This window comes from Carassius auratus, chromosome 16 (genome assembly GCF_003368295.1).
Source record: "Carassius auratus strain Wakin chromosome 16, ASM336829v1, whole genome shotgun sequence".
Taxonomy (NCBI): domain Eukaryota; kingdom Metazoa; phylum Chordata; class Actinopteri; order Cypriniformes; family Cyprinidae; genus Carassius; species Carassius auratus.
The window spans coordinates 17,258,769-17,283,490 of NC_039258.1; the positions used below are offsets into that span (position 1 = coordinate 17,258,769).

The following is a 24,722-nucleotide window of genomic DNA, read 5'->3' on the forward strand; positions in this document are numbered from 1 at the left end:
AGAATGGGTGGCTGGGTCGGGTTCTTTTGAAAATGTATGAGGACACGGTCTTCCTTGAGCTCTGATTGGGCTACACTTGTATGTGGGGCATGCCCTGTGTCATTTGTGTTTTCCCTCCATTGTGTCATGTGATCATGACAGCATCCCAAAGGCAAACTCCCATCCAAAAAACAAAAACAAATGTTCACTGTGCTGCACCTGACTCCCTTTGATCCATCTGCTTCTCTAAATGAGAATTATATATGTGGACATTCTGCTAACCTTTAACCTTTATTCCATGATCCCAGCCAACAAGAGGTCAACACAGGACATTACATAAAAGAGTGCAAATCACAACCTGCAGTCGGGGGTCTTTTTTAATTCAGACAAAAAAAAAAAAAAAAGACGACATTTGTGGAAAGCTACACAGACAGCATTTATGTGGTCAGTTATAAATATTACGTAGTGGAGAATAGATATATCTAGAAAAAATATGGTTTATCTTAATGTGTGATAAACTCTAACACTGTATTGCACGAATTTTACATATAAAAGAAACAACAGACAATCTACGAGTGATGTCGTTTGTGTGTTTTTAACATCTTTATCCATTAAAGATAACCAAGATGATCTTTCATGGAAGCACGTTGGAAGCACGTTTCCAGTTAAAAATACAGCTAGGTAATAGTGAGAAAGTTTAAAACACAACATAGTGACAAAGTCAAAATTCAGTAAAAAAAACAAAAAAACAAATACAAATAAAAGTCACAATTATCTTTTTTCTTTTCTTTTTTGGGCTTTCATAAACTGGTTCTCAACCAGGGGCCAGGGCACACCAGGGGACTTATTTAAAAGAAGACAAAATTAGTATTAAAACAAGCCAAATCAATCAAGATATTTCTTATTTTAATTCACCCCTCAACAAAGGTTTTTTCTTTTTCTTTGAACAACCAAGACTCTTAAGACTCTTTATATGAGAACTCTTTATAAATGTCACATAAAATTATAAAAATCTTAAAACTCCATGAATATTTTCGATATAAATGAATATATTTTTCTAGTAACGTCAAACACTAAAATACTTTATTGGGTAGAAATTGTGAAAAAAAAAAAAAAAAAAAATTATATATATATAGAAAGAAATCAAATTCCTTTTAACAGATAATATCTAGACAGAATCATATTTGAATTTTACCATTTTCTGTGTATAATCTGGGTAAATGAATATTGATCTACGGTATATATATATATATATATATGTGTGTGTGTGTGTGTGTGTGTGTGTGTATGTATGTATGTATGTATGTATACACACACACACACACACACACACACACACACACACACATACATATATATACATATATATATATAAATTTTTTGCCTGATTTCCAGATGAGCAGGCCATCAATTACTCACTTTTGGAGGACTGTCTAGAGGTTTTTATTGTACCCACCCACGAACATCCACTCATTTCGGTCCCGACCAACAATTAATAAACCTGCACGAGCAGATCCTGTTTTATCCCCCCCAACCCACGCACTCGTAAACATAAAAAGTGAAAGAACAGCCCGATAGTCTGACAGGCACTATTAAAGGGCTATATATACAAGCAGACCTCTGGCTTGAGTGTCAACCTACAGCTCCAATTTCCCTATTCCTGCAGCCTACAGATTCACCACATTAAATGGGCCAGTAATAAGCTCGCTGTGGGACATGTTGAGACAGTTGCTCCAGGAACATGCTCACCACCTGTCATTTCTGTGGTTTAAGGAGATCAAGACTGTTACGCACAGGATGGAGGATTTAGTTAGACTGGACGAAAGACACACAGATTACTGAGGCTCAGACCTTTCCTCACTTCCCAAATGTACCGGCACTGCATTCACAAACACCCGGGTGGGAGGGGAGGAACGGGACGGCAGACGCAGCTCCACCCAAACCCTCAGACACCCAAGAGCCGTCAACATTGGGAGAGAACGTCGAGGGGGGACATAGTTGACATTCTAGGATAATATTTCTCATCCACATCAACATGATTTGCTTAGATGAGCAATGTGCTAATTTTAGAAAGAGAGCGAGCGACAAAAGAGAAGGATTGAGATTAAGAAACCAGCAAGGGAAGGAGTACAGGAGACTGTCTTAGGTGAAAGAGATTTAATCCTCAAGCAAAACTAGTGAACGAGAAAGAGCGCAACGAATATAGAGTGACACAATCAACCAAGTGAAGAACAGACATGAAAGAAAGAAGAAGAAAGTTCAGTGAAGGACAGGGTCTTCAGTATAAGGATAATGAAAAGCAGGAATACAATATAAACACAGTATTTACAGAGAAATGTGGTTCAACAGTGGGTCCATATCATCCACATCAATCGATTCCATACAATCTATTTTATACACACAATAGAAACGCATCTGTTTCAAGTGTATTGTAATAAGCATCGTTTTACGTTTATATACAGTTAAAGTCAAAAGTTTACATACACCTTGCAGAATCTGCAAAATGTTAATTATTTTACCAAAGTAAGAGGGATCATACAAAATGAATGTTATTTAGTACTGACCTAAATAAGATATTTCACAGAAAAGATGTTTAGATATAGTCCACAGAAAAAAAGTCGAATTTCTAAAAAATGACCCCATTCAGAAGGAAAAAACTATGCATTAAAAGCCAGGGATGCAAGATTAGGGTAAATTTTAGTTATTTTCTCCTCCGGGAAACATGTATATTCTGTAGCTTCTGAAGGGCAGCACTAAATGAAAAGATATGATATTTAGGCAAAATAAGAAAAATGTACACATCTTCATTCTGTTCAAAAGTTTTCAGCCCCGTGCTTGTAATGCATTGTGTTCCCTTCTGAGGCAATGGTGAGTGTTTGAAACTTCTGTAATAGTTGCATATTAAATCACTCGGTTGTCCTCAAAACCATAGATCCATTGTTAGAAATGGTTCAAATACACAAAAATGCTGGAAAATCAAACAATTTGTGGGACCTGAAGGATTTTTCTGAAGAACAGCAGGCAGTTTAACTGTTCAGGACAAACTATCACTAAACAAAAAAAACACAGCTGTGGATCATTCAGACAATAACAGTATTATAATACTTAAATAATTTTTTTCTTTTTCTTTTGTGAACTCTATGTAAACATCTTTTATGTGAAATATCTTATTCAGGTCAGTACTAAATAAACGAACATGCATTTTGCATGATCCCTCTTATTTTAAAAGAATTTACATTTTGTAGATTCTGCAAAGTTTATGTAAACTTTTGTATTCAACTGTAAATAATAAACCATCCCATTAAATCTATGCATTGAAATCTATATCTAGTCTGCTGATGACTTTGTTCACTGAAATCCATCGGGAAAAGATCAGTATAAAGTGATCCAAAAAACAAAATTTGGAGACCAAAAGAATGGATTTTGGGATCACTGTAGCTAGTCACCAGCATACATTGTGATGCTAGTTTGCTGATTTTTCCCATTTGGTTTCACAGCTATCTTAATTAGAAAGACTATTTAAGCTGGTCAAACTATGGTTTCACTATAAACATCATTCAAGTCAATGAAACTCACCTGCCAAGTTTTCTTATTAAACAGAATGGCTATGATGGTACACAAGCCATCTCTCAAAAGCATAAACTTGTAAAGATGGTTTGCAGTTTTATTCTAAAGGACTGTTTGCACCAATGACTATAACTATAATGGTAACTATAAATATAAAGTTTGAATAATCATTCTAATTTTATAAGAATAGAGAACCACAGCTATACTGAAAATGTCACAGAGAAACGAAAATATGGGAATTATTTTCAGAACTGTTTTTTTTTCTAGTTGATGAATGATAAAAGCACTGACAGCCAAAACAGAATCCACTCAACTTTAAAGAGCTCAAGCATTTGAAACAGCAGTGTGCTCTTATAATAACCAGAATGTTATCTGACACTAATATAGTTATCTTTCATGGTGGGAACCAGGCTTTAGCATTGATAGGATGGCATAAAAAAAAAAAAAATAAATGAACACTTTCAACTCACAAATACCTGACAAGTCAATATTATATACCTAGTAGTAATCAAATAAAGTTTCTTTTACAAATGCAGATAAAGGGACAATGCATAATAACAGCATGCTGTGTAAATGAAGCCTTTCAAGACAGTAAACAGATCTGTTGGTCACTGATTTTATGTACATAACCATCATAGAAATATCAGTTCAAATTTCATAGTCGTGTATGAGCATTAAGTTATATAATCTTATCAACGAGCAAACTAATTCTAGTTATTGCAAAACATTAGCTTTTGAGAGTCCTTTATAACATTAGTTAATCTCCACAAGCAGCATAAGAGTATAAAAGATTTTGTGCTACTTAACTCGCTGGCAGCCCTCTGACAGCTAGGCATCACTACTGCTCTGCTGACGAAAACATTTCTCCAGGGGGTTGTAGGGGAGGGAAAGCAACAGGAACATAAGCCCTCCAAAAATGAGAATGGCCCCAGCCGAGCCAAGACACGCCACTGACCAGGACAACTCGTGATGGAGAGGGATACTGTGATCGCTTGCCAATAACGCCAGCACAGACTGGTGGAAAACTATGATGGACAGGAGGACCAGGATACCTGAGGAAAGTGGAGATGAAAGGTCATTTTATTTAAAGGAATGGTTCAACTATTTAAATTCAATGTGAAACACTCAGGAGCAGAATTACATTTGTAGTTGGTAGTTGCTTCTGAAGTGCTTCACAGTAGCTTCCTACTTTGGCTACTTTGTAACTGCGGTCACTATATGCTAACGGTTTAAATTATCTAGATACATTTAATGTAAATTAGGTCCAATTTGATAGTTACTATAAAACTTGTATGGTTTCAATTTAACAAATACTAATTTAGTGATTTAATTAAATCTTTTAAAGCTGCAGTCGGTAACTTTTGACGCTCTAGCGGTTAATAAACAGAACTGCTTGCGTCTTGCGGAAGAACATCGTAGCCGGAACTACTTCTCTCCGTTTATGTCTATGAAGAATCATAAAGGTACTGGGTTACACCGCCACAGTACCCCCGAAGCAATCTAAAATAGTCCGAATATAAACACTTATTATAGGTGCACCCTAGTGATTCAGGACAGGCTAAAAACACGGTTTGGAAAATGGATTCATGGTGTACTCCCTTATTATATACATTTTGTAAATTTTGAACACATAAAAAAAAGTTACGGACCGCAGCTCTGATTGGTTGTTTTCTTACCGGGAGTGGTTTTCGTGCAAATGGCAATAGGACCACTGGGAGGAGCCAGAGGAGCTTGATTTTTTTTTCACAGATTATCTGTCTCATATTCTACTGTCAGGACATAATGACAGGTTTAACAAATATGTAAAACATACATTTTTACAAAAGTTACCTACTGCAGCTTTAAGTTGTAAAGTTTTTTCATGAGCTCTGTTTTTTTTTTTTTTTTTTAAGAAAAAAATATGCAACAAATTAAGTTGCTCAATTTGTCATTTACACAATTTCATTAGATGTTGTTGTAACTAGGGGTCCATCAGGTGAGTGATTTCACATAGAGCAGCTGTTACTACACAGAGCCGTTGTTAATAGAGAAGATGCGCAAATCCACTTCATTTTCAGCGTTTTTTGGCGCATCTTCTCAGTTAACAACGGCTCTGTGTAGTAACAGCTGCTCTATGTGAAATCACTCACCTGATGGAATTAACCGCTGATTAGAGAACCGGCTTTACTGACGAGATGCGCATTAACGATCGGCCGATCGTGATCGGAGCACCACTAGTTGTAACTCAGAAAGATTGATGCAAACTGTTGTTTTTTTGGAGTAACATTGTTACATTGTACACATTGTAACAGGTTTTCTTGGAATTCCATTATTGATTGATCCCAACAAATCTCTATTTTTAATTAAGTCAAGGTAACGAGTTCTTGTTCATTTCCGTTACTTGCGATTCAGTGAGGGAGTTACTTATGAAGTTAGTAATGATTCAAAAACTTAGTCGAGACATGAGTGAAAGCATGAACACACTGAATAACTGCTTTATAGAAAAAAAATGAGGTTGTAATTCTTATTGGAAGCGATGCTGACACGTTTCTTTTTTTTTCCATTTTGCAAATTGTTGACTTTAAAACAAACTATTTTATAAAGTGTTGTATAAATAAAAGTGACATGACTGGAGTGCTGAAATTGCAAAGCCGGTACAAACTTATCCACATGGGTATGATCAAAGCTTTCTTAACTGCTGCTTTCTCACCACTCTCTCACCGTAAGATAATGAAAAAGGACTTCGCCGTTTAGTATATTAGGGATGTTTTTCTCCAATGTTTTCTTATGATATATCTGAAAGTCATATTAAACTTGACTGGTTGACACTGAAATTCAGTCATCTCTATTTCTTGAGATGCCTGATGTTGAGGTTAAGGTTGAGCCTCCTTCATAACTACTTCATAACTACATCAACTACTCCATAAGTACTTCATTCAGAGGATTTGGTGCAGCTGAATGGTGCTGGTGTGTTTTGAAGTCACCAAATGCAGTTATGAGATGTTTAAGAGGTACCTGAGAAGACGAAGCAGATGGTAGCAGGCTTGAGGAAGAAGGGCACACTCTTACTGAGAGACATGGTGATGCACACAGAGCCCATGATCATCAGAAACAAACTCAACAAAGCCAACATTGCACCTGCTATATGCAAACCTAAGAGAGAAACAAAGCAAGCAACCAGTCATATTTGTTTTAAGACATAATTCTTCATCGTTAAACAATATAGGCAAACATATGTGGGCAACTAAACCCTGCTGTGTTTGTTGAGCATTTAATTATAAAACCATTTGCATTAATGACTCTCCAGAACAGCCGGCACTCTTCTGGGAAGGCATTCCACTTGATGCTGGAACATGGCTGAAGGGATTTGCTCCCATTCAGACCGAAGAGCATTAGTTAGGTCAGGGACCAGTTTTGGCAAATGGGATCTGGCACACATTCAGCATTCCAGTTTATCCCAAAGATGTTCAATGAGGTTCAATCTGGATTTTAAGCAGTAAATTATTTTTATGTGGCTAGCATTATGGACTACCAGTGGATATACAGGAACACTATTAGATCAACTGGTTATCACAAAATGGGAGCTATATTCTAAGACAGTGTTTCTCAAACTTTTTCAGCACAAGGACCACTTTATCTTCCAATTTTTTTCTGAGGACCACCTAACAGAATCCCACTCTAACACGCCCCCAAAAACCAACAAAATAGGAAGGATAAGCTAAATTTAAGTTTAATATGCAACTGTTTCAAGTAAAAAACTAATTATTCAAACACAAATGCAATAATATGATCAGAAATTATTATATACATTTTTATTTAATTTGAAAAAGTAAATGTGAAATGAGTTGCAGCTTAATATGAACAACAAACTGCACATGTGGAAAAAAAACTGCCTAGGTCCCACTTAATGCCATTCCAAAGAGCCATTAGTTTAAAACTGAGGTGGTGGGTATAGGAAGTCTATGGTTGTAACTATGGTAACAATAAAATGCTGAAAAGAATGTTCCCCTTAATGTCCAATATCACTGAAATTACTGGGATTTTACACATGAAACAAAAACTAGTACATTACAAAACTAATAGATCTGTGGATTCTAGATTTTGAGATTTCCATCTAAAACTTAACGTGAATATTAATGAGACGGGTGGTGCTGCTTATCACACATCAATGTCTGGCTCCAAACACTTGCCTAGTTTAGGTCATCGTTTCGCGGACCACTAGGGGGCGATGGCGGACCACTAGTGGTCCGCGGACCACACTTTGAGAATTACTGTTCTAAGACATGAGATTCATGTTAACAAAAGGCTTAAAATTTAGCCTTTTTTCACTATAAATATTGATGTCTGTTGTCAGTCTGTGGCACGGCTGAAGAGAAGTAGCAATGCCTGATTCATCAACTAATTGCTCTTCTGAGTCAGATCTTTTCAATAGCCAGTGAGGTTCTCCGCGTCTGGAGAGCATCGGCACCGTGGGTTATTTATAACAATACAATTAAAGACTTTTAAAATAATTTCAGCTCAAAACTCACTTTCCAACAGCAGCAAGTCTCTGAAATATCTTTTGTTTGAGATCCAATGTGGATTATGATCATACATATTTGTAAGCAATGCAAAAGACCATTAGTACCAAAGTAAAGACGTTAAATACGAACGCTTGAAGAAAACAGATAAATCATATAGGCTAGGTTATCACACTCATGAATTAATTTAGTAACATATTTTATCTGTCATCTGACGTTCATATTTAGCTCATAATCATAGCAGCCCAAGCCTCATAATCATAGTTATTGTGCGGGAGCTCCTCTGCTGCTCAGATCGTATTTTTGATGGAAATATAGAAATTATTATTATTTATATATGTGATGTATACGGGGACTACAAATAAACACAAACATACATCACTGAATAGTCCTCTTTCTGTCGTGTGTGACAGTAAATAACACTTTATTTATGTGTGACTACTTTTTAATACTGACAAATTAATTCATTATGATCAGTGTATCACTTAGTATTTTAAAACTGATGCGCTTATGTCTGTTTTGTTGGTGAAATGATGGGGTTGTGTGGCATTGTTCCAAACAGTGTAACGTGCAGGTTTTAGTGCAGCGCAGCAGAGCTTCTGGCACAACGGTGGAGAAACTGTGTGATTTTGGGCCCGGTGCTACAGGTCCGAGGCTATTAGCCTCGGACCTGTAGCTACTGGCTCGCACTGGCCCTACAGTGGAAAAGCAGCTATTGAATCTGTTGAGTCAGTTAAGAATACCAGTGTGAAATATTTAGTCAAGAACTGAACCAATCTAGATCTGTTTTATACAGACATAATGATGAGATTTGTGAATAATAACTTAAATTCCAGTCTGTTTCTTACACAAAGCTAGGAATGTGGATTCAGAGGATTCCTTTGGGTTCCACAGGAGAAAAAGTCATAAAAGTTTGTAACAACACGGGGAGTAAATGAAGACAGAAAAAAAATTTTTTTATTGGCATTGATGGTTCCACGAAGAACCTTTAACATCCATGGAACCCTTCCAGTGCACAAAAGGTTCTTTAAAGTGAAAAAATAATCTTTAGATTATTTAAATGTTTTTCACACTAAGGAAAATAGTGGATAATGTATGGCATCGCGCCAAAAAAAAAAAAAAAAAAAACCTTTTGGAAACTTTATTTTTAAGAGTGTACAGCCAAGGCTTTAAGAAGTGGAGTCCATATACTATGGGGCATATATTTTGTTGGGGTATTCAATAATTATGCCAATGCACTTGAAAACAAGAAAGAGAGCTCATTATGCATTCTTGTGCATGTACACAGTATGAGATGTGGAGAGATGGAGAGGGGGAGGAGACAGAAACACATGACTGATTTTCAATGAGAGAAACAGCGTGGAAAGAGAGAAAATGAATAGACGAGGGGGAGCACACAGACAGCAGAGTGAAAAGAAGGCAGATTATACAGGAAGAACTTACTTTTTTCTGTCGTTTTCTTAAATATGATAGCATTCTCTCCAGAAGTGTAGAATTTAAAGAATGTGCAGTTTGATTCTGAGGGAGAAAAAAACAGTGAGACAGTGAAAAAGAAAACAGAAAAAGGCGCTTGAGCTTTCTGCTGTAAGCCCTGTGAGGGTTATTGTGTATTAATGTGTCGAGGACACAGAGCAGCCCTCTCACATATGGCACTGAAAGAACAAGAGAGAGCAAGGCAGATGGAAAGAGAGGATGAAGGGCAGAACAAGGAAGAGAGAACAGACTCAAATCCACATTCACTCTCTCTTGTCCTCTGCAGCTTATCTGTTGTCTTCTTATATTTCCCGATTTTTCACTCATGTCCTCTATATTTAGACTTGAAACCAGGCAGCAGTCATATTCCAGTTTATCCATGCGCAATATGACTGACCTTTCTGCTTTAACTGTGACCCACCGCACACACACACACGTCTTTATTCCAGAAATGTCCCCTAATTAAAAACAATCTGTGTTGTTTTTTGTCCCCTAACTTCAAAACAAGCAATAACAGCTCCTAATTTCAAACCAGGGCTTAAATTTAAAAGTCGCTTTTCAATATAGTATGAAAAATCCTTTTTTATATGCGCACTATTATTTCTGGGTTTAGAAATAATAAAAAGTTATATATAACTTCATGTTTTATAATTTGACAAATAGAATATAATTTAAATGTGTTATATATTGGCATTAATTAAAAAATACTAATGTAGCCAATAAATAATACATATATATTAACAGTACTATTAATTACTTTTACAGCCTAATTTAAATACATGTATTCACACATACACGCACAGTCAAATAAGGTCGCTATTGTGAGCTGCACTAGATATGATTAGCATTGAGCTGCTAATGTAATATTGAACAGATCCCTTAAAAATGCACCATGGATGTCATAACTTAGAATGAAATCAAGGCATCTCTATATAATGACAGGGTTCCAGCATCAAATTAAGATTTTTTTGTTATCATTAACAGTATTCAATATATAGATCGATTCAGAAACCAAACTAGTTGCATTTTCTCTGGATTGGGTAAATCTTGCCCACTTTGCCAGAAAAAAAAAATGTGGCCCAAAAGCTGCTGTTCTGCAGTCTCAGCTAAAAAGGCATCATGTAATGATCTGTTATGACAGGTTCAAGTAGAGAGTGGAACGGTTCCTTAACAGAGCTGGCAGTCGGACCAGTGGCACTGTTACAAGAGACATCATCACAGTCCTCTGGGCCTTACAAACGAGACTCCCTGGCTCTCTGTTTATGTGTGTCGTTATATGAGAGGTAAGATGAATATCACAAACCAGAAAACTAAGTAAACTAAGCAGGTATTGCTGCATATCAAAATCTCAGGTCATTAATAACATCACAGTTTGACTGTATGTGCAAAATAATTACCGGTATGCATGATCTGCTCCTCCTGCTAACCTAGATACATAAATATACGTATGCCCGGCTATACTATGCCATATAATGTGCTCACATTTCCAACAATACATGATAAACAAATTACAAACAAAATGGTTAAAGCCTTTTTACGAAATCATTTGTGGGAATTTAGTAAATCTAAAAATGTCTTTATTGTTCCTTAATCTTGTGTATTTTGATCTCATAATTTCAGCCTCCAATGTCCCCAGGAACCAAAAACTGTCACACTGGTTTGGTAGGGTGTGTAGTATGTATCATATGTACAAATCGAGCACACTGCATTGTGGGAGTACAGAAAATCTGCATAGTAAATACTGCAGACACAGTGAGGGAAGTATTCTGAGTATAGACAGTGGGTGTGTGAGTGTGTACTCTCACCTCCATGCAGTTCTGCAGGTCCACAGCTCTCTCTCTCTGGGTCAATATCTGACACCCATAGCGTGCGAACGCATGATTTCCAAAGGCCGTAATGTGCCATCTCACATGTCTGGTTGTTCCTTAAGTGTTTTGGCTGGGATAGCTCCACCCAGAACTCTGTGCCCATGCCAAGCACCGTCAGAGTCACACCAACGAGAGTGAGGAAAAATGCCAGCTTGATCTTGCCCTCTTGGCTGTCACTCATTCGAGGGGGCCTTGACCGTTTACCTGAACGCCCGCTCTTACTGCCAACTCCACCCAAAGCCGCCGTACCCACTCTCCCGTCGCCATCCTGCTGCAAAAATAAGTTGGACCACATGGCAGCAACAATGCTTGGAGAAACTCCCAGAGGCAAAGTCAAGAAAGGAGACAAACAAATAACTAAAGCAAAAATCAGGAGACAAGAGAGATTCGTCTGGAGTTAGGCGGACGGATGGATAATGAGAACGCAGAGAGGTGTATTAATAGAAAGCACAAAAAAGAAGAGGAAATGATAGTGAATTACAATGTTCTGTGATTTAAAAGGAATCCAGCGTGCAAGAAATTCATGTGACAGGGGGTCATTTCTGAAGAGCGCAGAGTGGGAATTAACTGACGTCTTCAATAGACAGAATGTTTGATAAGAAACTAGACAGGAATAATGGCTAGATGAAAAGAAGGACTTGATGAGAGACACTGGATTGAGGCCTTATAGAGCCGTGAAAAGATGACACATTCCTCTTTTTGATGAACCTGCGCAAAAAAAAAAAAGGATTTCAAAAGACATGGTACATAAAAAGTAACGAAGACTTAAGGATAAAATTATCAGTAAACTACAATTGATCTTTTCCTTTAGTCACTCAATATAACTACTTTAAAAAAAGCTAATTATAATTTGCCAATGGGATACAGAAAAACTGTTCAAGCTACTTTTAATTAACAATTTTAATTATCCATTAGTTATCATGAATTAACAAAAACAATGTTAACTCAAATATTTTTTTGTTTTTTGTAATTTTATGTTCATTCATGACACAAGCCTGAAAAATGTAGCTTTTAATTTAAAAGTAAAATTAGAATTGATCTAGTTTTTAAAAGGTCTAATTAAATTACAATTAAATTTAGAAGTTGTTTTAGAGTATATATATATATATATATATCTTATAAAAAAAATTTAATACCACTGATATTTTTACTATAAAACAAGACAGTTTAAAAAATTTATATTTTATTTCTTAGTTAAGTCATAACTAATGTAGTTATTAGTGGTACAGAAAACAGCCTTTGAGGCCCAAATATGAAAAGTTGTCATAATTTACTCAAAAGTTGTCCCAAACCTGTAGGAGTTTCTTTTATCAGAGATTTACATTCAGTTGACCAAACAGCTGATGGTCCCCACTGACTTCCACAATATGGAAAAAATGCTATGAAAATGAATGGGGACCAGCAACTGTTTGGTCCATGTTACAGACATTCATCAAAATATCTTTTAGAAGTAGAAAGAGTTTGTACAAGTTTGAAAAAGCTTGAGGAGTAAATAATTACATATTTTTAATTTTTTGGTGAGTTACCCCTTTAATTCTTTGAAAACCATTTTATACATTTGTCCTCTTTTGAGTAAACAATCAGGCAGTAAGCCTACAGAAAAGGTTAAAGATTAGGTCACATTGTCTAAGAATTAGCTATGCCAGATGCGACTCCAAGATATCAACACATACCCACATAACTCGGCCCACTTTAGCCCAGCCTGTTTGATCTGTGCCATTTTAAGGCCTCATAAATACCCGAGCATTACATGTACAGAGAACTATTAGATCTATGGACAGAGAGTTTCAAGGTGTGCTGCGTTCTGCTACTCTAAAAAAAGATGCGAGGGCAGGACTGAACAGACTGAGGGATGAAACACAAGGTTGTTGAGAATGGAGGTGAAAAGAAGAGCCAGGTGGAGCAGTAGGTGTTAGTTCATGTGTGACAGGGGGTCTAAAGACAAGGCTCATTGAGGCCAGTCACCTACACAGGAGCAATAAAAACACAAGGCTAGAAACAAGCATGTGGCCCATAGCCAAAATATGACCCTGGACCACAAAACTGTCTTAAGTCGCTGGGGTATATTTGTAGCAATAGCCAAAAATACATTGTATGGGTCAAAATTCTAATTTTTTCTTTTATGCCAAACATCATTAGGATATTACGATCATGTTCCATGAAGATATTTTGTAAATTTCCTACTGTAAATATATTCAAATTTAATTTTTGATTAGTAATTGCATTGGTAAGAACTTCATTTGGACAACTTTAAAGGCGATTTTCCCAGTATTTGCTCCCTCAGATTCCAGATTTTCAAATTGTTGCATCTCTGCCAAATATTGCCCGATCCTAATAAACCATACATCAATCGAACGCTCATTTATTCACCATTCATGTGAAGTATCAATCTCAATTTCGAAAAATTGACCCTTGTGACTGGTTTTGTAGTCCAGGGTCACAAATAATAGCATGATACACTCACAAACATGCCACGCATAAGGTTTTGAAATATGTTTAGTAAAATATAGTACAAACAAATAAGTTATTAAATACATTTTAATATTAAATAAAATGTAATTAGATTTTATGTTTGCCCCATTGGCAATTAGTTTAAGTATACACTACCATTCAGAAGTTTGAGGTCAGCAGGTTTTTACTCAGCAAAGATGCATTCAATTGCTCAAAAGTGACACTTAAGATTTTTTTCTCACAATGTATGTCAGATAAATGATATTTGAAACGTTCTATTCATTGAAGATGAAAAATATTTTTTTGCACCGATAATAATAAGAAATTATTTTTAAGCACAAAATCTGGAAACATTTACAAATATAACAGAAATAGAAAATTATTATTTAAAAGTGATATTTTATAGTAGTAAGCCTACTAATTTAGTTTTAGTCATTTAATCACCACCACAGCGTCTTGTCTCCATTGGCAACATACACGATTTGTGTCGACGTCAGAGGTAGCAAAGAGTGTAAGTGGCGATTGCAAGTGACATTGTTATTTTGTTTGTTTTTTCTGGTCTTCACCACCTGACTACTGTTGTAAAACTGTAAAGTTAGATTCAAACAAAAAGTAATCAATTAATAGAACAAAAAAATAAGGACTGCAAGTGACGTCGCTAGCGGAAGCACAAGTGAGTGCAAGTGCAAGTCTGCAGCCAGACCCTTCTCAAAATTGTTAGCCTGAATGCAATGTAAGTCGCTTTGGATAAAAGCTTCTGCATAAAAAAAAAAAACAAAAAAAATAAAATAAAAAAAAAAAAAAACCATGAAATAAAATACGGCAGGCTTTATGCTTAAAATTAAAATATTGTGTGAAAAATCATCTTAATTTCATATATTCTACTCAAGAATCAAGTCAATACACAAGTAAAAATACAGATACTGTGTGACTTCACACTGTTCTGCAGATATAAAACTAGATATTCAGTAAAGGTTTCTGGGGCCATATTATGTTGTGTAAGTTACAGTCATATAACACACTATCAAAACACTAAACACGACCTGGAAATGTAACACACAGGCTATAATTAACCCTCTGAGATCATCTCCATCACAGCTCTTTATATTACCACACCTCGGTCAAAACTTTCTTCAAAACCATTATGCTTCTATAATATCTACTAGAATTTGCAAGTTGTTGCCTCAAAAGTAAAACATCTGCCTGCACACATAGCAAAGGGGCTCACATCTCATTAAAGAGACCGTTTTGGCAGTCGGGATGGAAGAAACCAATTATCATTTTAAAGCAACTGGGCTTCAGCCCCACACTTGCACATTAGCTCTACTATATAGTATCCAGAAACACTGTGTAAACATTTCCCAACAAAATAAATTACATCCAAATAATTGCCTAGATGTTTGCCTAGAGTACCAAATAGCAAGAAAAAGCAAACACTTGACACATCAAGTCACATTTAACAGGTATCTTCAGCAATAAAAAACTGAAATATGAATGCTTTTTTTTTTTTTTCGGGTTAATACACAAAATCAATTATAACCATAGCAGTCAGCAGATAATAAGTTTAAACTTCTATAAATTAATCCATGCACCCATATTTTAATAAGCTGCACAACATAAAAATGTTAAATGAAATTTAAGGCTTGTGTCACAGATATTTATTAAACTACGAAAGTGTGCAGCAAGTGCCATCAAGCTTTAGTAACAGTAAGAGCAATCAAATCCTGACCTGTTCTGTGTGAGTGAAGATCTGATGACTAGATAGATAAAACTCAGCTGAGAGAGGAGAAGGAGGGACGTAGAGCGAGAGAGGGACAGAAAAAAGGAGGGTGGAGAAAACTGGGACTTGGGCTAATGAAATCAAGTTGTAGAGACTATGTAGTGTATGAGTGTGTGTCAGTGTGAGTTTTGCATGTCTGTGGGAAAGTATATCATGTGCATGTCAGCTGATCCATGGATGTTTGTGTGTGTGTGTGTGTGTGTGTGTGTGTGTGTGTGTGTGTGTGGGCAAAGCTTCTATTTTGGACAAGCACCTGTTAATGACATTAAGAGCATGGGAGTTACAGTTGCAAAGAGAGAAGAGAGAGAGAGGACTGTTTATAAGGTGAGAGAAAGCAGCTGATAGAGCCACTTAGAAATGTATAGATGGCATTGAATCAAAGAGGGGTGTGAGAGAAAAAAAAAAGAAAAGAGAACTGGCTGTAAAACATAACACGGGGTATTATCGGTGAGTGGATAATAATGAAGCCTGAAAGATTCTCACTAATTAACCAACAGAACACATGCCTCCATCCATTAGTAGATGTTCATTCACAGTCTTTCCATAAACCAATAGAAAACATTTGTTGTCTATATGACCACAATTTCTGTCTCCCCAAAGTTATTAGAACTATTTAATTGTACTTTAACATAGAAAAACATAAAAGCATACGATTCATTTACAAGCTAAATACATGAACGTCTTTCAAAGACTTGGCAACATGAACAACAAGCTGCTGATTCATCACGATGATAATGTTACCAAGCTCGCTAACACTGATGAGGTGTTGAAAACAGAGAACTAGTCAGTATGTTCTGCACAATATGCCTTTCCTTTCAAGCAAAAGTGTTTAATTTATTGGCTCACATTGTAGCGGATTAATTTCCAGGTGAAAACGTGGGGAGAAATTAAATAAAATTGTTGTATCAGGAAAACTTGCATCTAATATAGTGCAAAAGATTACAACTCATGATTCTTTGGCAGGGCACATACAAATCTGAATTACTGATCCGATTGACCAGAAGTAAAAAAAATAAATAAAAATAATAATAATAATAATAATAAAAAACTGCTGAGCTCTGCTTGTCAACAAATTTTCCCGGCACAATTTTATTATAATCTATTAAAATCAACCACCCGATAAACGACTCTTTTTCTAGTCTTTGCAGAGGACTTTATTCGGTTTAATCTACTGGTTTTGTGAAGCACATTAAACTCAATCTCTATTTCTCTGCATTTCATAATTTCCATCAAACTCATATAAACACATGAATATAGGCAATCAACATATTTCTATGTTTGTCCTGTTTCTTTCACCAAAACAAACAAAAAACAAACATACACCAGCCTCCCCCCCTCCCCCCAGTCTAAATACAGACTGACCGCTGACAGACCCATTGCTCATAACACTCAGGTACTGTATTGAAACTGCACTACTTGAAGTGAGCGGTGCCTGTTAGCACTATCTGCTGGCAGAACACAGATGCAGTGTGTAGCAAGTCAATTCAAACGCATTGAGTTTATTTCACCAGAACTTTCTCTGGTCTTCATACATAAACGCATCGTATTAAATCAACTCAGTTTTTAAAAAAAACAGCAGTGGACAGTTAGATACAGAATGCATAAAAAAAAAGAAGAAGAAGAAAAAAAAAACAGAAAAGAGACAAGTATCTTTTTTTTTCCATTGTGTATAAATTTGGTTAGATCGGGCCAGGAAAATAGGGTTTATGAAAAACATTACAACTATTATAAAAGGAGGGAGCGATAGCAGGAAAAAGACAGAGGCGGCGGGGGAAAGTAGAGGACAGTATAGATGTAATTGTTAATTATCACCCTCTACAAGACAAAAGCCTGTAGCAGCTTTACCTCATACATGTATGGTGTCAAAAGACGACGTGGAAACTCCTCTGTCTTTTTATCTTCAACACTTTTACACATGAAACCTTATTCACAGCCTAAATATAAAACCATATTCAAATAACAAAGACTTCTCTCCTGAAATACCCCCTCTCACCTTCTTGTTTGAGTGTAACATTCATTTTTGTAGTTGTCATCATTTCTCTTTCCTCACTTGCTCCTTTACATCCTCCTCTCACTCCTATCTGACCAGTGTGTGAGCTGTACAGATGATAGAGCAGGAATTTAACATCGAGACAAAGTGACATGGTAAATTGACTATGGGCCAAAATTAAGCTGGAAGTTTAGTGGCATGTCTAACTGGATCCTTTTCTGTAGATAATGACATGGTACGGTCCATTTTCCCATCTTAAAGCTTTGCACATATTTCAATGTTGTTGTCATCGTCATAAAAAAACAACAACAAAAAAACATGACAAATGATTGGTTCGCTACATTCTGACCAATCACAAGTCATGCTTTTAGTCTGCCAGATTTTAAAAAGCTCACACTGTCTCAGACCTCATAAATCTACAAAATAAGGGGCTTCCGAGAGATTCATATCACACCATCTGCATCTCTCCGAGTCTCTCTCGCTCCGGATTCTGTCCTGTCTCTACCAGAACTCGCGGCGGTGGTAGGCGTCAGGGTCGCAGTATTTAGTCACCACCACTCTGTTGGCGAATTTCCTTCCTGTTAAGCCTTGCATTGCCTTCTGGGAGTCAAACACTGACATGAACTCCACAAAGATCTAAGACAAAGAAAACAAAAAAAGACCATAAATAACTCTTTCAAATGGTCACGATGAAATGTGACCATGTACAAGCCGTTTTCAAACCTTTCCAGTGCCAGGAACTTCCACGCCATCAACGGGACGTGGGATCTCGATGCTCTTGACCTGGCCGTATTTGGAGCACTCGTCTTTGACGTCTTCCACGATCTCCTCATACTCTTCATCATCCAGCAGCTCCTCTGGAGCCACCATGTTCATCAGACACAATACTTCTGTGGGAATGCCACCCATCTGAGTCACCGAGCTGTTCATGAGACCTGGAACTTGAAGGGTGACTGGTGTCTGGTTTATACCAGTCTTCAGAGGGAAGAAAGAGGGAAAGAGGGTGAGAAACAGAAGATATGGTCTACATCACATGAATAAACTACACACGATTCACACTTTTCCCTCACCAGTGTGGTGTTCTTTGAGCCGACGCTTGCTCTCTGGACCAGGAGTTTCTTGTCACCCAGCTGCATCCCGTTTAGCCCCGCGATGGCCTGTGATAGTAAACAGTGTGCCTTGGAGAGGTCAGCATTGGCGTCAACCAACAGCTCTGACATTGCCTCCAGCTCATCCCATGATAAATTATAGCTAAATATTTTTTTCACATAGATTTACGGATAAAGCCAATATTAAACAGTACATGCAATATATATAAAACAACAAAGCCAACAGTATATGCAGAAGATAAAAGTGTGTTATTTGCTGAGCATTTCCTGGCTGATTATGAAGGTGTAAAGCTATGCGTTGTCATCACCTGGTCACTGATATTGACGTCAACGTATTCACAGAAGGCATAGCCCTTAGAGAGGCCTGTTGCGCTGTCTTTCACTAAATTAAAGGCCTTCAGTGGGCCAAATGATGTCAGTAACTCCTTGACCTGTAGAACAGAGAAAAATCACTGTTAAATTTTACTAATATATAACCACACAAGAAGTTCAAGAAGTCATGCATTAAATTGATCCAAAGTCACAGAAAAGACTAGAAAAACATTTCAAACGAAATATTTTGAATGATCTATTTATCAAACTATTTATCAGTTCTGTAGGCCAATTTCTGAAAGACCATGTAATGTTCAAGACACAAAAGGCTGCTGAAAATTGAGCCTTGCAGTCACAGGAATAAACTGCATTTTAAAATGACAGAATACAGTTCTTTTAAACTGTAATAATTTTTCACAATATTACTGTTTTTACTGTATTTTGGCCAAATAAATATACATTGGTGAACATTTGGGAACAAATGACTTATTGCTTTTGAATCATAAATTAAATATTTACAGTGGTGCTTGAAACTTTGTGAACTATGTTTCTGCATAAAAAAAAACCAAAAGATCATCAGATTTTCACACAAAAACATTTGTCAAAAAGAACCCAAAATATATACTTGGTTATTTATTTATTCTTTTGACAATTATCCAATATAACATGTTTGTGGAAGTGAATTATGGCAGCCAGGGAAAAAGGAGGTCCCTGAGGACCTCAGAAAAAGAGGTATTGTTGCTCATCGGGCTAGAAAACCATCTCTCAAGAGCTTGGACTCCACAAATCCACAGTCAGACAGATTGTGAAGGAAAATCAAGACTACTGTTACTAGTGCGGTGTTCAAAATATTTATACGACGATGCATGGTCACAGAGATTTGACAATATGAATATCAATACAGCTGATAGAGAAAGAAAGGAGAGAGGCTGTGCAAATATGAATTACCTCAGTTTGTCGCATTTCTCTATTAACAGTGAAGCTGTGGCTTTAATTCCTTTAGAAACAATGATGTTACCATCTCCTTGTTGACAAAGATAATGTAGCTCTTGAGTGATTAAGCTATTTATAGTTTATAAAAATATGCGGGGCAGAGCTAAAAAGTTTGTTTCTGAATGTCTGAATGCATGCAAAGCGTGATCTGTGTGAGTGACTGAGCGTGTGTGTGTGTGTGCATAAGATAGAGAAGACAGCGCATTAGTGTATAACTCTTTATTTTATTTGTAAAAAGTAGAGAGTGCATTCATTTGTGCAATGATAACATACCATCAATGTTAAGACGATTTGTGTTATATATGAGTACATTGCAATATAAATGTATTAGAATGAGTAAATTATTATTTATGGGCTTAAAAACAAAATGCAGAACAATCAGAATGTTGTACCTAGTGGGAAGTGCCCAAAGGCTTGTCTCACATTGGTTGATGTTAGTGTTCATGAGTCCACCATCAGGAGAACACTGAACAAACATGGTGTGCATGGCAGAGTTGCAAGGAAAAAGCCATTGCTCACTAAAAAGAACACTGCTGCCCTTCTGTAGTTTGCTAAAGATCATGTGGACAAGCCAGAGGACTTCGAGAAACATTTTTTGGATGGATGAGATGAATATAAATTTTGGGTTTAAATGAGAAACTCTGTTTGGTGAAAGAAAAAACACTGCATTCCAGCAAAAGAAACGAAGCCCATCTGAAAAACATGGTAGTGGTAGTATCATGGTTTGGGCCTGTTTGGCTGCATCTGGACCAGGACGGCATGCCATCATTGAAAGAACAATGAATTCTGAATTATACCAGCAAATTTTAAAGGAAAATGTCAAGACATCTGTCTGACAACTGCGTCTCGAGAAAAAGTGGGCCATGCAGCAATACAATGACCCCAAGCACAAAAATCATTCTACCAAAGAATGGATAAAGAAGAACAAAGTTAATGTTTTGGAAATGCTGAGTCAACGTCCAGGCCTTAATCCATTTTAAAATGTTGTGGAAGTCTCTGAAGCAAGCAGTTCACAGGACATTACAGAATTGAAATTGTTCTGTACTGAGGAATGGGCTAGAATTCTTTCAAGCTGCTTGTAAAGGACTGATCAGCAATTACAAGAAATGTTTAGCTGCAGTTATTGCTGCAAAACTGAGTAACACCAGCTATTGAAAGCAAAGATTCAGATACTTTTGCCACTCACGGATGTGTAACACTAGATAATTTTCTCAATAAATAAATAAATTATATATATTTTGGCTCATTTGTCTTATTTCAGAATCTGTTGATTTTTGGGTCTTATATATATATATATATGTGTGTGTGTGTGTGTGTGTGTGTGTGTGTGTGTGTGTGTGTGTGTGTGTGTGTGTATACAAAAATAAACTTTCAAGCATCACTGCATATGCATTTATCCTATTGACAAAAGGGAGCTTAAAATCATAGAAACAGCTGTGCTGGGTAGCATGAAATGGTTTTGTATTAAATTGTGTAAAGCATAAAATGTAAAAAGATTGGCAGATCTGATTCTGAAAGCTCTGGCTAACCTTCAGTGAACGGAACACAATGGCATTTTAACACAAACCTGGTCATCGTTGAGGTAATTTGGCAGACCGCCAATGAAGAGTTTATGGGCCGAATCAGGCACGACCGTGGAGACGACGCCTACAGAGAAAGAACCAGAGTGTGACCAACAATGATTGACACTAAATAAATAACTACTAAACTTTGAATGAAAAGAACAAAACATTGCGCGTACAAGAATTGGGGGAGCAAAAGAGAGACGTGCCTGGGACATAGACACTGGGATTCTCACTCATGCCTGGCAGAGGCTGGTAGTCGTGTGGTCGACGAATCTTTAAACTTTGTCCCTGGAAAATTATGCCATCAAATGCCATGGCCTGTGTCGTTTCATCCACCGAACGAAACTGTATTGCCCAACATAAAAATAACATTATTAGGCTCCAAGAATTTACTGTAGCTTTGATGAGAGGATCTACAAAACTTGCTCTACCACTCCAAATGAAGACTGACCTCCAAAAAGGCAAAATTCTTGTCCTGGTTGATCTGAACAGCAAGGACTGGGTTACCTGGGGCCTGACACAGGCCACCCAAACGCATCTGAGCATTGAAGAAGTCCATCATAGACTCCTATAAAATAAATTCAGAAAGCAATGCTATCAATCAAACTTGGATAAGAAAAAAAGCAAAGCATCGAACAAAATGGATCAGTTTATGGATGACAGCCCAAATTATACTGGATTCATGATAACGTTGAAGAAAAGATAATCACTCCTTCTACTACACCAAAATACTACAGAATGTCAACAAAAAATTAATCTTACCTCTGTGATGCCAAATGGGATGTTGCCGACATAAAGCCGCCGGGCCTGTCGAGTCATCTGACTGCCCACAACAGGAACAGGTGTTGGGGTCACAGCCAGACCCTCGGGGGTCATTGTGGGTAGCAGAGCAGTGGCCGGGATCTGACCAGCAGCTGAAGTCAAAGAGAGGTTCATAAGTATGTTAGACATGACTTTTCAGCACCATTACTCCAGTCTTCTGTGTCACATTATACTTTAGAAATCGTTCTAATGTGCAGGTTTGGTGCTCAAAAACATTTCTTATTATTCTCATCAAAAACAGTTGCTGCTTAATATTTTTCTGGAAACTATCATACATTTTTTCAGGATTCTTTAATGAATAGTAAAGTAAAAAAGAAATAGAAACCCACTTATATGTACTAGAAATCTTTTAGAACATTATAAATTTACTCGCTGTCACTTTTGATTAATTTAATGCATCTTCTTGTCGAACAAAATTATTTTTTGTTTTATTAATACATTGTTAAAAAAAATGGGCTAATACAGTTATTTCAGACTGAGGTAGCACACAACAAGAAACGTATAATACTCTTGTTTTAGCCCAGAGATTTGTTGACAGGAGAGCAGGTGGCTGTTCATTGCTGTGGGGGCATCAGGATGGATCACGAGACACAGCTCAAGAGCAGTTGTAAACGGAGTCAAAACAGGAATGAAAGAAAAACAGACTCTCACCCTGCATGGCTTTGTACTGCATGGGTGTGATGTGCTCAAATCCAGGAGGAGGAACATCCCAATATTTTTTTACTTTAATCTTTTTCTTCTCACGGTGCGGAGAGCGACTGTCAATGGAGACAGAGAGATCAACAGTGACAGTCATTGAAAATATACTGGCTTTCATAAAGCTTTCAGTGAATGTCCCTAAGGATTTGAGTTTTTTCAATTTTACCTGCGTCTGTGTCTGCGGTCCTTGCTGTCTCCATGACGATCTCGGCTGCCTCCTCTCCTTTCTCTGTCTCGGCTCCTCCTTTTCCTGTCCTGGTCTCTGCTGCGACTTCTCGAGCCACTGCGCCGGTGGTGCTTGTTCTCCTTGTCTCTATCCGCTGTAGGCATAAAAAATTTCAACATGTTTATTCAAATTGCCATCTGCTTACTGATGCTCACCAGTGCCACAAATAAAGCTTTTTTTAATATATATATTTACAGACTGTACACCATTCTTCAAAATATGTTAAACTGTGTTCGGCAGAAGAATGTCAGTCATACAGGTTTGGAAGAATATTAGGGTAAGTTAAGGATGACAGGATTTTCATTTGGTTGAACTGACACTTTATCTATATAAGCCTAGACCTGATTACAATACATTGATCAAATGTAAACATAAATAGAAAGCATTTTATTCATCACATGCAACTTTTGACACTTAGCCCAGAACATGTTTATACATGCATACAATATATAAACATTATTTTAAACTGTTTATCTTTGCAGAACCACAAACACACACAATGTGTAAATTAGATTTGCAATACATTTAAGACATAACATCAGTGCATTTGTCTGGTGTGCATCTGTGCAATGTGATGCAGACCCTCCTTCGGGCTGCAGGCATGTCCAGCTCCAGCTCCAGCTCCACCAGGAGAAGACATTTATGACCACTACCACATCAGCCCTAACACTGGACCATACCCTCATTCTCATCACAATTACACTGTTATTCCTCACCTTGCTTGTTTTCTGTCAGCTGTCTCTCAAACTCGTCAAAATCGGACATTTTCCAGCAGCTCCAACAAGCCGACTGAGAGTGAAGCGGGCTAGCTAGCAGCTAGCAATTCAGAGGTTGCTATTATCTCGCAAATTTTTGAATAAAGTTCACAACAAGCGTGAAGCAATTAAGAAACTACAGTTTATGTAAGCCAAAAACGCAACCCCGAGGAAGCAAAGCGCAGTTTAATGAATGCAGCTGGAGTCGAGCTGATGTCTTCCAGAATCGCTCAGGAACGTTACATACAAAGACTAGCATGAGGAAAGCGTGCTTTCAAAGACACCGAGAGTAAACACACATGCACCGGATGATGTAGAGGGATAAACGACTGCTCTGCTAGTGGAAGAGCTCATATATTCTTCAAAACTACCGAAATAAATAAAGCACAGCCTCTATTTTCCACAAAATCTCTGCGAAACGCCAAGGCCGTGAGAGTGACCCCGCCCACTAAGATCAGTGGCCACTCCCAAACACTTCCGGGTCAACTTTACAATTTTTAGCTATTAAAATATATTCAATTATAAAGGGTATTTATTACATCTGCTGATTTCAAGAATGTGTATATGCATTTAAACCATTACATATAAATACACATGTTCTTTACAACCAAAAACGGAATAAATAGGCAGTATT

General features: G+C 37.1%; 2 protein-coding genes across 6 annotated transcripts; both read right to left on the reverse strand.

Moving 5' to 3' along the window:
* Window positions 1-3,800: 3,800 nt before the first annotated feature.
* cacng6b (calcium channel, voltage-dependent, gamma subunit 6b) lies at window positions 3,801-15,812 on the reverse strand. The gene is made up of 5 exons (XM_026284482.1): window positions 15,567-15,812; window positions 11,324-12,094; window positions 9,489-9,563; window positions 6,541-6,678; window positions 3,801-4,598 (listed from the first exon to the last, which is right to left on the reverse strand). The coding sequence occupies exons 2-5, from the start codon at window positions 11,679-11,681 to the stop codon at window positions 4,375-4,377; spliced, it is 795 nt and encodes a 264-aa protein (XP_026140267.1). The 5' UTR covers window positions 11,682-12,094; window positions 15,567-15,812; the 3' UTR covers window positions 3,801-4,374.
* A 1,284-nt stretch (window positions 15,813-17,096) lies between these two features.
* Window positions 17,097-24,547, reverse strand: u2af2a (U2 small nuclear RNA auxiliary factor 2a). 5 transcript variants are annotated; one of them, XM_026284476.1, is made up of 12 exons: window positions 24,050-24,547; window positions 23,274-23,427; window positions 23,060-23,166; window positions 22,349-22,500; window positions 22,038-22,154; window positions 21,763-21,931; window positions 21,589-21,668; window positions 19,025-19,147; window positions 18,678-18,785; window positions 18,331-18,582; window positions 18,062-18,243; window positions 17,097-17,714 (listed from the first exon to the last, which is right to left on the reverse strand). In XM_026284476.1, exons 1-11 carry the CDS (start codon window positions 24,096-24,098, stop codon window positions 18,109-18,111), a joined length of 1,446 nt encoding a protein of 481 aa, XP_026140261.1. In that variant the 5' UTR covers window positions 24,099-24,547; the 3' UTR covers window positions 17,097-17,714; window positions 18,062-18,108. The 5 variants fall into 5 exon arrangements, with proteins under 5 accessions (XP_026140261.1, XP_026140266.1, XP_026140263.1 ...); XM_026284481.1 differs by having other exon boundaries at window positions 17,097-18,243; window positions 18,678-18,764; window positions 21,793-21,931; XM_026284478.1 differs by having other exon boundaries at window positions 17,097-18,243; window positions 21,793-21,931.
* Between the last annotated feature and the right edge of the window lie 175 nt (window positions 24,548-24,722).

What these genes read in the sequence shown, in the direction of transcription:
- cacng6b (XM_026284482.1), bottom strand. Translation starts at nt 11,681, where the DNA reads ATGTGGTCCAACTTATTTTTGCAGCAGGATGGCGACGGGAGAGTGGGT. An exon ending in ACCTGCAGAACTGCATGGAG is followed by an intron (nt 9,564 to 11,323) that starts GTGAGAGTACAC and finishes TTTCTCCCTCAG; the next exon opens with AATCAAACTGCACATTCTTT. An exon ending in TAAGAAAACGACAGAAAAAA is followed by an intron (nt 6,679 to 9,488) that starts GTAAGTTCTTCC and finishes TTTCTCTCTTAG; the next exon opens with GTTTGCATATAGCAGGTGCA.
- u2af2a (XM_026284476.1), bottom strand. Translation starts at nt 24,098, where the DNA reads ATGTCCGATTTTGACGAGTTTGAGAGACAGCTGACAGAAAACAAGCAA. An exon ending in GCTGACAGAAAACAAGCAAG is followed by an intron (nt 23,428 to 24,049) that starts GTGAGGAATAAC and finishes TTATGCCTACAG; the next exon opens with CGGATAGAGACAAGGAGAAC. An exon ending in GACCGCAGACACAGACGCAG is followed by an intron (nt 23,167 to 23,273) that starts GTAAAATTGAAA and finishes CTCCATTGACAG; the next exon opens with TCGCTCTCCGCACCGTGAGA.